This window comes from Xenopus laevis, chromosome 9_10L, assembly GCF_017654675.1.
Source record: "Xenopus laevis strain J_2021 chromosome 9_10L, Xenopus_laevis_v10.1, whole genome shotgun sequence".
Classification (NCBI taxonomy): domain Eukaryota; kingdom Metazoa; phylum Chordata; class Amphibia; order Anura; family Pipidae; genus Xenopus; species Xenopus laevis.
In genome coordinates this window covers 115,585,521-115,601,592 of record NC_054387.1, presented here as the reverse complement: position 1 = coordinate 115,601,592, position 16,072 = coordinate 115,585,521, and the positions used below count along the sequence as shown (strand labels likewise).

At 39.1% G+C, this 16,072-nt stretch overlaps 1 protein-coding gene across 4 annotated transcripts in view; it reads left to right on the top strand.

The window, feature by feature from the left end:
- Window positions 1-16,072, top strand: part of cramp1.L (cramped chromatin regulator homolog 1 L homeolog) — a 47,033-nt gene that overhangs the window by 11,523 nt on the left and 19,438 nt on the right. For 3 of the 4 annotated variants that reach the window (XM_041576914.1, XM_041576913.1, XM_041576912.1), the window contains exons 3-10: window positions 5,266-5,456; window positions 5,956-6,109; window positions 7,629-7,712; window positions 8,007-8,055; window positions 9,408-9,502; window positions 9,800-9,923; window positions 10,084-10,165; window positions 12,155-13,147. In XM_041576914.1, the coding sequence (XP_041432848.1) occupies window positions 5,266-5,456; window positions 5,956-6,109; window positions 7,629-7,712; window positions 8,007-8,055; window positions 9,408-9,502; window positions 9,800-9,923; window positions 10,084-10,165; window positions 12,155-13,147 (1,772 nt within the window). Of the gene's footprint in view, window positions 1-5,265; window positions 5,457-5,955; window positions 6,110-7,628; window positions 7,713-8,006; window positions 8,056-9,407; window positions 9,503-9,799; window positions 9,924-10,083; window positions 10,166-12,154; window positions 13,148-16,072 lie in introns of those variants that run through there. The other variant, XM_041576915.1, reaches the window with a different exon arrangement.

Here is a 16,072-nt window from a genome sequence, read left to right as displayed (position 1 = left end):
AATTTCATATTCACTATCTGTATCGTTTCATGACATATCCCCCAATTACAGTTTTTTTCACCTTTCAGTTTTGTTCATCCCTTTTCTTCTTCATTACATTGTAAAATAATAGAGAATGGCATATGGTAGCATAGTAACATAGCAAGTTAAGTTGAAAAAAGACACGCGTCCATCAAGTTGAACCTTTTTACTTTTTTAACCTGCCTATCTGCCAGTTGATCCAGAGGAAGGCAAAAAACCCCATCTGAAGCCTCTCCAACTTGCCCCAGAGGAGGAAAAAATTCCTTCCCGACTGTAAAATGGCCTCGGACTAGTCCCTGGGTCAACTTGTACTATGAGCTATCTCCCATAACCCTGTATTCCCTCACTTGCTAAACACCATCCAACCCCTTCTTAAAGCTATCTAATGCATTAGCCTGTACCACTGATTCAGGGAGAGAATTCCACATCTTCACAGCTCTGTAAAAAAACCCTTCCGAATATTTAGGCGGAACGTCTTTTCTTCTAATCGGAATGGGTGCCCTCGTGTCAGCTGGAAAGACCTACTGGTAAATAAAGCAGTAGAGAGATTATTATTGATCCCCTTATATATTTATACATAGTCAACATATCACCCCTTAAGCGCCTCTTCTCCAATTTGGCCAGCCTTTCCTCATAGCTAAGATTTCGCATACCTTTTACCAGCTTAGTTGCCCTTCTCTGCACCTTCTCTAATACAATAATGTCCTGTTTAAGTGATGGCAACCAAAACTGTACGGTATATTCTAGTTGGGGCCTTACCAGTGCTCTATAAAGTAAGAGAATTGACCGCTTCTTGCTGTGACTCTTTTAATACAGCTCAAGACCTTATTTGCCCTTGATGCTGCTGACTGGCATTGCTTGCTACAGCCAAGTTTATCATCTACAAGGACTCCAAGGTCCTTTTCCATAATGGATTTGCCTAGTGCAGTCCCATTAAGGGTATAAGTGGATATTTTTACATAAAATAAAACCCAAATTAGGTTCCCTTAGTCGAACAAAAACAACTTTTTATTTTACAGATATTGGTTGAGGTCTGACAAAGTCAGAAAATACAAATGATTATAAAAAAAAAATAGAAAAAGAAACCCCACCAATAGTTGGTGTTATGTAATTATCAAGTTTGACAAAAAATTCTGATAAGTGTTCAACCGTACTTGTATGGAGAATTAATTGAATAAATAATGTACTAAAAATGAAATAAAGTGCTAGTGCAGTTATAATAAAATTAAGTTATCCTAAATAACTTCAAGTGAGAAAATTGATAAGAATAATCAATTCCTATGAAATTCCTATGCAACAAGCACCTGACCATCATCATTATTTATTTATATAGCGCTGTCAAGATACGCAGTGCTTTAAGGATATCTGTATCCAAAACATGTTGTGTGAAAAATAAAGACACATTGAACTGCTGTGGTTCTCCAGAGTTTATCTGAAGCTGATTTGGAAGATTTGTGGCTTGACAGGGCTGCTACTCTGTCGGAGATACCCTAAATACAGTGAGTGAGGGATCACCAAAATATTTGAAAAGATTTGTGAACAATACCAATTGATGTCACTCGGATTTTTTCGAGAAAGATTATTGGCAAATGAGTTCAATTCGTGGAAGGGAGTTTGGTCGACTTAAAAAAAAAATCTGAGATTAATTTGAGTTTTGGTAAATAAGCCCCCTTGTGTTTTTTTATTTCTATTTTTTTTACTTTTATTTAAAGCCGCCAGAGCCCTACTGGCTGGTCTGAACAATTTTTTTGGGCACAATTTGTCATTCAGTAACTTTTCAATATACATGAATTCAACTTTTTTAGTGGGTATAAAGTAGTGTTAAAGGGGTTGTTCACCTTCCAAACACTTTTTTTCAGTTCAGTTGTTTTCAGATTGTTCCCCAGCAATAAAGACTTTTTTTTTCAATTACTTTCCATGATTTATTCGATTTAAACTTCGATTTAAACTTCGATTTAAACTTCGATTTTCAAAATCGAAGTTTAAAGTTGAATGTCTCCGCTCAGTAATTCAGGTGCAGACTTTCAACTGTTACAATTTTGCAACATTTAGTTGATACATTTCTCAGCAACATCTCTGGAGTATTAGCAAGGGACAAAGAAAAGTATCAACTAAATGTATCAATTTAGAACCGTTTAGAGAGTCGGCGACCCCCTCTCCCAGAGCTGCTTTAGAAGGTAAAAAAAGACACTTTACACTGCACTATTAGAAAAACGATGACACATAGAAAATTGAAAGTAATTGGAAAAAGTCATTATTTCTGGTGATCTATCTGAAAACAACTAGTTGTAAATATGCATTATCTGTCTGTTTATAGTCTTTGCATTCCTGGCTCTGACTCCTGAAACTGTCAGATAGAAGCAGCAGATTGACAGGCTAGGAAGGGAATTGACTGTTACATTGTTTTAATGTCAGTCAGACCCAGACTAGTATCAGACTAGATCCCTCTGCTCTGATCCAGCGGCATTAAAACCTGTAGTGTGATTGATACCCACGTAACCTATACTGTTGTAGAGTTGTCCTGCAATACAAATGAGCTGTTTTTTGGTTTCCTTATGTAAAGCAGAGTTTGATATTACTTGCAGAGTTGCAGAGTTTGATATTACTTTTTTTAAGGGATGCACCGAATCCAGGATTTGGTTCAGGATTCAGTCTTTTTCAACAGGATTCAGAATTCGTCCGAATCCTTGTGCCTGGCCGAACCTTACCCGAATCCTAATTTGCATATGCAAATTATGGGTAGGGCAGGAAATCATGTGACTTTTCGGGCACAAAGCAAGGAAATAAAAATTTTTTTTCCACATTTCCTTTCCCAGCCTTTAATTTGCATATGCAAATTATGGCACAGATTCGGTTCGGTATTCGGCCGAATACAAAATAGTGGATTCTGTGCATCCCTACTTTTTTTTGTTCTCGAAGGAAAAAGGTAAAAAAAAGCTTTGTTTCCTACACAGTAGTACCAGGTGCATGTGTGTAAAGAAAAAAAATCTCTCCCTTTTGTAACTGAACATATAAGAATGGCAATAATGAATTTAGCTTTTTAAAAGAAAGAAAATGTCATATATAATACAAAAGATTGTTTGATCATAATTTTACTATTAAAGAATCTTGTCAAATTGGCATATATTTATACACACACACACACAAACACAATGCTCGGGACCTGGGGTTTTCCAGATAAAAGATCTTTCCATAATTTGGATCTTCATAATTAAGTGTTCTAGAAAATCAAGTCAACATTAAATAATCCCAGTAGGCTGGTTTTGCTTCCAAGGATTAATTATATCTTGGTTGGGGTAGGTACAAGGTACCTTTTTATTATTATCCGGAAACCCGATATCCAGAAAGCTCTGAATTACTGAATGGCTGTCTGCCATAGACTCCATTTTATCCAAATAATCCAATTTTTTTTAAAAATAATCTTTTTCTTTGTAATATTGTAATATTGTTTATTCAGCAGCTTACAATTTCAGCTATCTGGTTTAGAAATGCACCAAATCCACTATTTTGGATATGGCCGAACCCCCGAATTCTTCGCGAAAGACTTGACCAAATACCGAACCAAATCGTAATCCTAATTTGCATATGCAAATTAGGGGTGGGAAGGGGAAAAACATTTTTCCCCTGTTTATCTTGTTTTGAGACAAAAAGTTGCGCTATTTCCCTCCCGCCCCTAATTTGCATATGCGGATTCGGTTAGGCCGAATCCTACTGAAAAAGGCTGAATCCTGGATTCGGTGCATCCGTAGTCTGGTCTAGTTGAGCAATCAAAAAATAGCAATAACCAGAAATCTGTAGCTTTAAAGTGCATTCGTTTTTAGATGGGGTCAGTAACCCGATTTAAAAACTGGAAAGAGTCAGAAGAAGGAGGCAAATCATTCAAAAACTATAAAAAATAAATAAATAATGAAGACAAATTCAAAATTCAAAAGTTGCTTACTACTGGCTATTCTATACCATAGTAAAATTTAACCTAAAGATGATGTGGTTTGAGGATTTTGTGTACAAAGGCCAATTAACCCAGCAGAAAAACTTTTCGTCTGACATTAGCCTTAGACTTAACAGCAGCTTCGAGGTTTCTTATACCAATTTACTCTAAAATAGTGTCGTTAATACCACCCAAAACTCTTGCATCAAGTACAGATTGGCATCAGATGTTGAGATTCACAAAATACACCTCCAGCTTTGATAGTTGTAATTCACTAAATGTATAAACATGGAATGCCAGTGCATACAGAAACAGCATTTTTTAAAAAAATATTTATTGGATCAGAAAGGTTGCTTTGAAGGATGGACCCAATCAAATCCTACAAATCTAAACCGCAATTTCATGTACTGTATGCTGCCGACTACACCGATTTAAGAGCAGCCATGCAGTATGGAGCTTCATTTCGAATTTGCTATTCAGGAGGAGGATTCAGCTTGCAGACATCCAGCTGTTACTGCCCTACAACTCCCAACATCCACCTGTTACAGGGAGTTGTAATGTGACAGCAGTTGGAGGTGGGAACAGTCTTTGGGTTTGTGGGTTCGACTGGAAATGATGCGGCAAGGTGCCAGTAGACTTGGTGGCACAGAGTGTGATGGGCTGGGAAGAAGAAGATGCTCTTTGTAAGTGCGCAGAGTTGGATATTCAGGCTAAAAATACCTGCTGACTTCATTCTGCAGTCCCACTACTATTCCACCCCTGTATATTTAATAATAAGCGAGGGAGCGCTCCTCCCAAGATCTTCATGTAAGTGTTATAGGAACACTAAACCTTTAATACCAATTGCTTTATTTATAAGAGCCACTGGAAACATTCATTATTATCAGTGAGTAATATATATACATATACATATATATATATATATATATATATATATATATATATATATATATATATATATATATATATATATATATATATATATATATATATATATATATGAATTTAGGGGCATATCAGCACTAAAGAAAAATCTTTGATAATTTCCAGGGATATTTTCATGCATTGCAGTAGCCCAGCAAATAAAATGAAGACACCTTTTACGCATAAGCCCAACTGAATATATTTTTTGTCAAAACAGTGGTATTGTTTCCCTTTAAACAAAAGGGGATTCCAGCTGCTTTTTACAAATACAATAGGCCATGATGCAATTCATTTCACCACAAAGGCAGCTTTTCTGCTTCATTTATCCGTTATTAATTTTCTGCTTCATTTATCCGTTATTAATAAAGCACCTTTTGATTTTGTGTTTTAAGGACTGGACAGTGCCACTCCATCTTCCCCTAGCTGCTCTACAGGACTGGCACCCAATGCCCCTAAAACATCCAGCCGCAACCTAGCACCATCGGGCGGGGAAAAGGAAGAAGGCAGCAAGAAAAAAGTGAGACGACAATGGGAGTCTTGGAGCACAGAGGATAAAAACACATTCTTTGAGGCACTTTATGAAGTAAGTTGGACTGCCTGTGGCCGGTTGGTCTTGGTGCTAGTGCTACACAAAGCTTTAATCCTGTATTGTTTATGAAAGACTTCTGTTCTGAATGTTTGTTGTTATAACTGATCCCTAAAGCATTTAAACTGCCAGCTTTACCGTTGATGTCAGGTCTGGACTGAGAACCAAAATACACCCTGTCATTTCAGGTACACAGAGGCCCAATCAGCCCACATAGAGGCCCAAACAGCCCCCACCAGCCCACTAAATACTGACTTTCTATGGCACCTTATAGCAGCCCCTCTGGCATTTGCCCGAACCCACAGATTGCCAGTCCGGGCCTGGTTGATGTCATGATACAGTTGACATTTATTTGCTTCAAGGTGTATACTGCTTAAAGAATATATGATTTAAAGTTCACTGCTCTTGAGATAGTTATGGATTGTCCTTTATTAGAATTAGTGTGCCAGTACATATGGTGAGTGCTGACCTGCTATTTACCTGCTTTCCGTCTCAGCATGGCAAGGACTTTGAAGCCATTCAGAACAACATTGCCCTGAAATACAAGAAGAAAGCCAAACCGGCCAGCATAATAAAGAATAAGGAGCAGGTTCGGCACTTCTACTACAGGACCTGGCACAAGATCTCCAAATATATAGACTTTAACAATGGTGAGATACAGCTTCTCTTGGGGTTTGGGGCAGTTCTGTGTCCAGATTTATTGGGTAAGTCTGGAAATTATTAGCATGTGGCTGCCTGTAGTTACTATTGGCACCTCAGCAGACAACGCCGGCTTAGAAAAGCAACTGACAGCCAAAACTGAGGTTTGGATTGAAAGTGAGCTTGGGGTACATTTGCAGTGACTCTATGAGACTGGATGCCTGTGAAATTTCAATCTGCATTCTGTCAGTGTGGCTTAAAGGAGGACTAAAGCCTAACTAAAGAAGTAGCTAGAAATGTCCTGCATTATGTTTTGGGTTTCTTTACCAACCCAAGGCAACCGCAGCCCTTTGTGCCTCTAAATTAGGGATGCACCTAATCCAGGATTCGGCTGAGGATTCGGCCAGGATTCTGCCTTTTTCAGCAGGATTCTGCCGAACCCTTCTGCCAGGCTGAATCGTATCCTAATTAGCATGTGCAAATTAGGGTTGGGAGGTAAAGTGCGTGACTTTTTGTCACAAAACAAGGAAGTAAAAAATATTTTCCCCTTCCCACCCCTAATTTGCGTATGCAAATTAGGATTTGGTTCGGTATTCTGCCGAATCTCTCACGAAGGATTCAGGGGTTTGGTTGAATCCAAAATAGTGGATTCGGTGCATCCCTACTCTAAATATGCTCCAGTAGCTCCCCATCTTCTTTTCTGCTGTTTCACTGCACATGCTCTGTGCTGCTGTCACTTACTGAGCTCACACTATAAGGCTGATTAGTAATTAATACAGATAATTAGTACATAGCAGTACAGAAAACCAGTACAATTAGCATCAGAATTGAATAATCAGCCCTGTAGTATCAGCTTATATTTCAGGCCAACCTCATTTTCTACTTGATAATTTGTGACGACCCCTAAACTTAGCTTCTCAACAGCTGCTCAGAGCCCACTGACCCCCTGTGACAAGTTTGAAGATCATTGCTGCTATTGAGAAACTGAAACTATAAGCTTATGCACTAACTCCAATATGTAAAATATGTAATTTTTAACCATATTCATTCTTAGGGTTTACTTCTCCTTTAAGGTCTATAATATCACACTGACTGGCAAGTTTTGCTGGGAAATTATAGGCTGCTATCTTCATTAACAGGAGTTTCCGCTGGCACCCATGTTTGTAACTTGCACACATAACATATTCTTTTTAGAAATCTATTAATTGAAGTTGTAGTCAGCTTTGTTTATAACACACATTTTTAATTTGTTCTGAGATGTACCTTTTAGTCCAAGACTGATCAACCTGTGGCCTCCAGATGGAGCTTTAACATTCTGTCTCATTTGCTGGATGCTAAATCTCTGTTTCCCTTTCTCTCATCTTTTTTTTTTTATCCTTCCATCCTTTTGTACTTTCATTGCATCCCTTCACTCCTGTTTTATTTCCCAGAATCTATTGTTTCATTCCATCCTCGCTGCTCTACGCTTTCCAATATTATGGCCACTTTTCTTTACAGTTGTGTGTTAACTCTCTCATGTTTTGTGCACAGTGTTCTCTCGTGGCCTGAAGAAGTCCTCACAGGAACTGTATGGGCTGATCTGTTATGGGGAGCTCCGTAAGAAGATTGGAGGGTGTAAGTAATTTATTTGCTGTCTCACACTGTATAAGCGTTGTCTCTTCTATTCTTGATCAACCAGTCTGAAGTGCTTCTCTGTATGCTGTGCCTTGTATTTATTGAAATTAATTCAGTAGGCTCACCACTTTTTGTGTTTATTTAATGTAAGATTATGATCGGTAAAGAGGCCCCGTGTGTCACTGCAGTAATAGAAACTGTCCATGATCCAAATATTCTATGCTATTAATTAAAATATATGATTAATGTTTGAATATTAAGTAGTTGTTGATGTCTTCTTCTCTTGCTTCATAGGTATGGATGATAAGAATGCAACAAAGTTGAATGAGCTAATACAGTTAGGGTGAGTTATTTTAGCCCTCCTCATACACTGATTTATTATTGTCAAAGTAACTTGTGCAACTAACACCAATATCCTGCATTGTGGGTTGCCAATCACTTTTGCTTTATCTTATCGAGAATTTGCAAGTGCCACTGAGAAGGAACATACAAGTTGCTTAAATGAACGTTCCATGGCCAAAGAGGACAGCTGTCTTGTTGATTCACCCTTGGATATAATCACCGAGTAGCTTCACCTTAAAGGAACAGTTCAGTGTGAAAATAAAAACTGTGTAAATAGATAGGCTGTGCAAAAAAATGTTTCTAATATAGTTAGTTTGGCAAAAATGTAATGTATAAAGGCTGGTGTGACTGGATGTCAAACATAATAGCCTGAACACTACTTCCTGCTTTTCAGCTATATAAGTTATAGTTAGTCAGCGACTTGAAGGGGGGCCACATGGTACATTTCTGTTCAGTGAGTTTGCAATTGATCCTCAGAATTCAGCTCAGATTGTAAAGCAACAGATATGACCCATGTACCTCCCCTCAAGTCTCTGATTGGTTACTGCCTGGTAACCAGGGTAACCAGTCAGTGTAAACCAAGAGAGCTGAAAAGCAGGAAGTAGTGTTCTGGCAATTATGTTAGACATCCAGTCACTCCAGCCTTTATACATTAAAATTTTGTCTAACTAACTATATTAGAAACATTTTTTATTTTGCACAGCCTATCTATTTACCCAGTTTTTATTTTCACACTGAACTGTTCCTTTAAGGTGAAGCTAAACACTGAAAATTCCTTTAAATATTGTTTGAGCTAAAAGTCTGGTCTGAATGAGGACATTGCTAACTGATAAACGTCTAAGAGCTGTCCCTACCTAGAAGCACTGTTTGTTACTGTGCCCTACATTTAGGATTAGGAATGCACCAAATCCAGAATTCGGTTTGGGATTTGGCCAAGATTCAGCCTTTTTCAGCAGGATTACAATCCAAGTGCCTGGCAGAACTTAATCCGTATCCAAAAAATTGCATGGCTTTTGCACACACAAACATTGCGAGCTCGCTTTATATGCAAATTAGGGTTCCGTTCAGTATTTGGCTGTATCTTTCACAAAGGATTCCGGATTCTGACGAATCATAAAATAGTGGATTTGACGCATCCCTACTTAGGATATTCAGTTGGTTAGGTGTACCCTAATGTTATCTGAGCACAGTAACTCTCCCTGTGTCACAAGATAACCAGGTCTCTCTAGTACAGCCGCAGGGATCGATTTTAGTTGCTCACCTTCAAACTAAATATATAAAGCAGCACTTACAGTGGATTACAGGTGCCTTCTTGTAGTAGTCTTTCACAGTTTTTATTGCTCAAACCCACAGAGTAACCACAGTGAGGTACAAAGGAAGGAATCTGCGGATCAAGGCCCCAATGTGTAGAGCGCTGAAGAAACTCTGTGACCCCGATGGCAAAACAGGTATTTTGAGTTGATTCTTTGCAACATTCTGTCCGTGTGGCCTATGAAATTTAGATCATCTTAAACTTAGTATCTAGCTAAAAGCCACCAACATTACTTTAGGTTGACATGGTTGTTGATTTAAGTTGTGGTGACAGAGTAGTACTGGAGAAGGGTAAAAGAGGCCAAAAGTGGAGCTAAAGCTCCTTAAGCTTATATCCCTATATTCTAAACAGAAAGTAACACGAAACCTGTTTCTGTATTTGAAACAAGTAGTATAACGTTTGATAGTTCATGAATATTGTCTTTTCCTTCTAGGTTTAAGTGACGAAGAAGACCAGAAACCTGTTCGATTGCCTCTTAAAGTTTCTGTAGAACTTCAGCCTCGGAACAACCAAGCCTGGGCTCGAGTGCAGAGCCTGGCACAGAATCCACGTCTCAGGTTTGAGAATCGACAAACTAAAGTTTTTCTTATCTTTGCTGTATCTTTATGCTCTACTTTTGTTTCACTTTAAGGATCTAATCCTGTTTTTGACACCGATTTTATACATCTGTCCTCCGTTTCCTCCTTCATCCCTTTTTTAAATGTCCTCTCTCCCCAGGATGATTGTGGAACTGCATAGAAAGGTCTCCAGCCTCATAGAGTTCCTCAAGCAGAAGTGGGCCCTTAAAGAGGTCCAAATTGTATCCTTTCTTGCTTAAAATATCAATTGTTGCCCACTCCTTACCTGTCTTAAAAGGAAGGGAGATCATAAATGTATCTGCTGTTATGATCTTGCCCTGTGTAAAATTCCAATCCTGGCACAAGACTGAACTTTCTCACATTGTTTTGGAGGTCCTAAAATTATTGTAATATGATGTGCTGCAAAATAGATGCAGTAGAGCAGGGGTCCCTAACCTTTTTTTACCTGTGAGCCACATTCAAATGCAAAAAGAGTTTGGGAGCAACACAAGCATGAAAAAGTTCCCGTAGATGACAAAAAGAGCTGTGATTGGCTATTTGGTAGCCCCTATGTGGACTGGCAGTCTACAAGAGGCTCTATTTGGCAGTACACCTGGTTTTTATACAACCAAAACTTGCCTAAAAACCAGGAATTCAAAAATAAGCACCTGTTTGAGGCCACTGAGAGCAACATCCAAGGGTTGGTGAGCAACATGTCGCGAGCTACTGTTTGGGGATCACTAAACACTCCAGCATTCTTTGAAAAGCTGGTACAGGTATGTTCACTCACCCCATGTTTACATATGGCCACATATCATGCAATTGCTAGTTTGGCTACCAAAAATCCCTTTCTCCTTGGTCCAAGCTGTCCATTACAGAAAATGTTTTTTACGGTGACACAGACGTTCGTAGAGTCAGTGTGGGAGTTTCAGTAATCGGGAAAATGATGAGAGTTTTAACATAAACATGTTCCTGATTTTGAAATTCTATTGAGCTAGGTATTATACACTTCATAAATGCAATGACGGACTGTAATTAAAATATGAATCACAGCAGAAAAAAACATGCACTATATTTTTATTACACATAACAATTACGGTCACTGAGACTTAGCGAGAGCTGTTGGTATGCAGGCTGTGTTTATAGGGTAACCACCCAAATAATAAAAAAAATAAATTCATACTGAAAATAGGGATGCACCGAATGCAGGATTCGGTTCGGGATTCGGCCAAGATTCTGCCTTTTTGAGCAGGATTCGAATTCGGCCTGGCCGAACCGAATCCTAATTTGCATATGCAAATTGTGGGGAGGGTGGGATTTCACGTGACTTTTTGTTACAAAACAAGGAAGCAAGCCAATTTTTTCCCACTTTTTCCTTTCCTGCCCCTAATTTGCATTTGCAAATTATGGGTGGGAAAGGAAAAAGTGGGAAAAAATTGCATATGCAAATTAGGGTTCGGTATTCGGCTGAATCTTCCAATATGGATTTGGGGATTTGGCCAAATCCAAAAATAGTGGATTTGGTGCATCCCTAACTGAAAATATTCTAAGCAGTTTTTCTATTTGACATTAATTAAAGGGGTTGTTCGCCTTTAAATTAACTTTTAGGATAATGCAGTCAGTTTGCAATTGGTTTTCATTTTTCATTATTTGTGTTTTTTTTAGTTATAAACCCCCATATGTAATAAAAGGCACTAAGTTTGCCCAGGAGCAGTAACACATAGCAACTAATAAGGTATTTGCTTTTAAACAGGTGACCAGTAAGTGCTTCCTGCTGATTGGTTGCTTTGGGTTACTGCTCCTGAGCAAACTTAGGGCCTTTTATTGCATAACCCCCGTAGCTTTTTATTGAGCAGCTCTCCAGTTTGCATTTTCAACAGTCTGGTTGCTAGGGTCCAAATTACTATAGCAACCAGGTATTGATTTGAATAAGAGACTGCAATATGAATAGGAGAGTGCCTGAATAAAAAGATGAGTAATAAAAAGTAGCAATAATAATACATTTGTTGCCTAACAGAGCAAGTATCATTGAAAACAGTATAGCCTTCATCTCTCCTCTAGCCAAGATTCTTACTCCCATAATGCCTTGCATTTGTAGTTAACAGCCGTGACAAATCAAGAATCACAGATAATCAATTTCTGTTGTTCATTGATTATTCTATGTGTATAATGGATGTATGTTTGTTTAGATCAGTTGATACAGTTTGCTTCCTTGACTGCTCATCTCTTAGCGTAAAACTCTGGAGGATCATCAACTTAAAGAGTTGGGACCCCAGGAGTCAGAAGACGAATTGTTCCTCTTTCCCACAGAGGCAGCACAGTTATCTTCCTTGCCTGGTGTGGCCAGAGTGGTCCATTCCAAGGCCTACTGCACAGTTCATTGGCAAGAGACAGGAAAGTGCAAACAGAGTATTAAAGACACTCATTTGCTGCCTCCTGCTCAGATTCTGGGCATCCAAACTGGACAGGGGACAGCCAGGGTGCAGCTAAAGTGTCTGAAAGGGGGGGCAGATAGTAATAAGGGCAACAAAGTAAACGGTGGGGCTGATGCCCAGCCTGATAGGACACAAGTGATTGAGGATGGCTCTGTAGAGAATGTAGTGTCTACAGGTGTTTCCCTCAGTCCAAAGACCCCTGATGATTCCCCTCCAGAGCATGTAGACTCTCCTGCAGATGCACCTTATGAAGGGTCTGGCAGCAGGCAGCCTGATGTAGAGGAGCTATCACTGCTTGACCCTTTTCCCCGTTACCTAAAGTCCTGCCAGGACCTTATTATACCAGAGGAAAACGATTGCACAGACAAAGCCCCTGACATCTCTCCTACATCTCCCGAAACTCTTAATTCAAGCACTATGGAAGTTTCCCCTGGTCAACGGCAAACAGAATCACAGACTACAACTGGTGGGCCACCTGATAATTGCACTACAGAAATGTCAGGCACAGACTCTCAGGAGAAGGAGCAGTGTAATGCCCCCAAGCCCTCCCAAGAAAGTGCTAATCAACTAATTGAGCAGCTACGCCAGGAGGGCTGGAACCAACGGACTTCTGAAAATCTGACACTAGCCGAGGTCTACCTCATGCTGGGCAAGCCAGGCAAATTACAGCTAGAGTATGAATGGTTGGCACCCTCCAATCCGGATGGTTCGGCCCACGCCACGTGCCACAAGCAGAGACTCCTAAACTGCCTTTTACGCCTCATCTCAACAGAAGTGAACCATAAAACCGTAAGTAAAATCTGGAAATCAATGTAAATTCTTATGTTGATGTTGAAACTTTGCCACTAGTTTAAAGGTTACAGTAGAACCCACATTTTTACGGTTTTGAGGTGACCAGGAAAATATGGTGTAAAATCTGTGAAAATGTAAAATCAGAGAAATGTGTCAAATCATACTCAAAGGATAAAACAGGGGAGTTGTACTTTGAATCACAATATTTACTGCATTAATGACAAGCTTTAAAGGAGAACTAAACCCTAAAAATGAATATGGCTAAAATGCCATATTTTATATACTGAACTTATTGCACCAGCCTAAAGTTTCAGCATCTCAATAGCAGCAATGATCCAGGACTTCAAACTTGTCACAGGGGGTCACCATCTTGGAAAGTGTCTGCGACACTCACATGCTCATTGGGCTCTGAGCAGCTGTTGAGAAGCTAAGCTTAGGGGTCGTTGCAAATTATCCAGCAGAAAATGAGGTTGGCCTGTAATATAAGCTGATGCTACAGGGCTGATTATTAAATATTGATGCTAATTGCACTGGTTTCTGTGCTGCCATGTAGAAATGATCTGTATTAATTACTAATCAGCCTTATATTGTGACATTTATATTGTGTATTCTGTCTATGTGTACTTATATTGTGAGTGGGTCCCTAAGCTCAGTAAGTGACAGCAGCAAAGAGCATGTGCAGTGAATCAGCAGAAAATAAGATGGGTAGCTACTGGAGCATCTTTGGAGACACAGATCTTTACTGCTAAAGGGCTGTGGTTGCTTTGGGCTGGTACAGAAGCGCAAAACATAATGTACAACATTTCTAGCTACTTCTTTAGTTAGGCTTGAGTTCTCCTTTAAGCATTGCAGCATTAATATTAAATTGGGGTGGGGAGGGGGCAAGTGCAAGATCTCTGACAGTCACATGCACAACTTAAAGGGCACCTATCACAGCCAAAATCAAACGCATATTAACAATCTGACCAGTACAAGCTAAACACGGTTAATCAAACTACATATATAGTTTTTTGAAAAAAACTGCAGGTTTTAAACAATCCCTTACTTTGTCAAATGGGTTCTTTCACTGAGGGAGGCCATACTGAGACTATAACATGCAAATTTCAGGGGCATGCTCAGATTGTAACACTGCTTTGAGTATTCTACCCAGAATGCCTTGTTTTAGTAAACTCCTCCACTAGAAGTATCAGGAGATTTCCCTATCTTGTCCCCTGCTGGTGATGTTATTATGCAAATGAAGGGCACACACTAACTTCCAGCAGGTGGCAGCACTACTGAACAGCAGCTAACAGGTTTGGCTGATTTGAAAATAGCTTAGAAGGGTTGATAAGCAACAAGCAATTTCAACTGACCATGTATGAGATTTCAGAGCTGCAGTTGGCTGGGAAGATATAGGTAGGAGGAGCCAGTGAAATCCAAGATGCCTGCCTCAGCTAGAACTGCAGTGGAGATAGGGGAGATCTTGCAGAAGGTATAGTGAGCTGATCATTTACATTACACAAACAATAATAACTGTTTTAAAAATAGGATTTATTGAACTTTCACATAGTGTATTTACTTAGGAAATGATTTTAGTTATGATGGTGCCCTTTAAAGCACTATGGGGTTATGTAGTAAAATACACTAAGTTTGCTTGGGAACAGTAACCCATAGCAACCAGTCAGCAGGTAGAATTTACATGTCACCTGTTTAAAAGCAACTGGTTGTTATGGGTTACTGCCACAAGGCAAACTTAGTGCCTTTTATTGCATATGGGGGTAAGTGACTGGTGCACGACAGTACGAGGTACAGACTTATTGGACTTGACTATTTATAGACACAACCATGGCAAAATGATGTAAAATCATGGAAAAACACCAACTGAAATGCATTAAATTAATGGGACCACAAAAAAATAGTGCAAAATGTGGGAAAACGTAAAATCAGGGTATGTAAAATTGATGGTTTATCTTTACTTCCTATTTTGCCATTTTCATTAAAGGAGCCGAGCCGTTCACCTTCCAAACACTTTTTTCAATTCGGTTGTTTTCAGATTGTTCCCCAGAAATTAAGACTTTTTTCACTTTACATTATTTATTTTTTACTGTTTTTCCTAAAATCTAAGTTTAAAGTTGACTGTTGTTGTCTCTGGCAGCTCAGTAATTCAGGTGCAGATTCTGAACTGTTACAATTTTGCAACATTTAGTTGATACATTTCTCAGCAGCATCTCTGGAGTATTAGCAAATATTGTATCAGTTCTAACAGCTGCCTGTAATGAAACCCAGAGATTCTGCTCAGCAGGGACAAAGATAAGAAATGTATCAACTAAATGTATCTATTTAGAACAGTTTATAGGGTTGGCAAAGGTGAAAAATTACACTTTACACTTCAATATTAGAAAAATGGTCACACAGAAAATAGAGTCATTGGAAAAAGTCGTTAATTCTGGTGATCTATCTGAAAACAACTAGTTGTTTGAAGGTGAACCACCCCTTTAAAAAATTCTGTGATTCTTATATTAATACTGGTTTTATGTGTCATGATTTGGCTTTAATCCCATATAGAGCACCATCATACATGTAATATATTTGTAAAAAATAAGAATGTACCAGTGCATTATACTCATTTAGATATAGAAGAATTGTGCTTACAAAAGTAGTTTTAGGCTGATTTATTGAATATTTCTGCAAACCCCTAATTATCCCTCCCTTCTCTTCCACTTCCTACTCCCTGAATTCCCAGGTTGTGCAGAGGAGCTGGCGGCTCTCAGCTCACTGCACTGCAGGACCTGATAGGGAACTGAAGCCTGTCTGTGCTTGTGTGACTGCAGGGCTGTGATTGGCTGTCCCCCTCCTACTGTGCTTCTGGCAGGGACCGTTAGGACATGCCTACCCCTCATTTGAAACAGACAGGGACCAGAGAACATCTATAAGGAGCTCCAA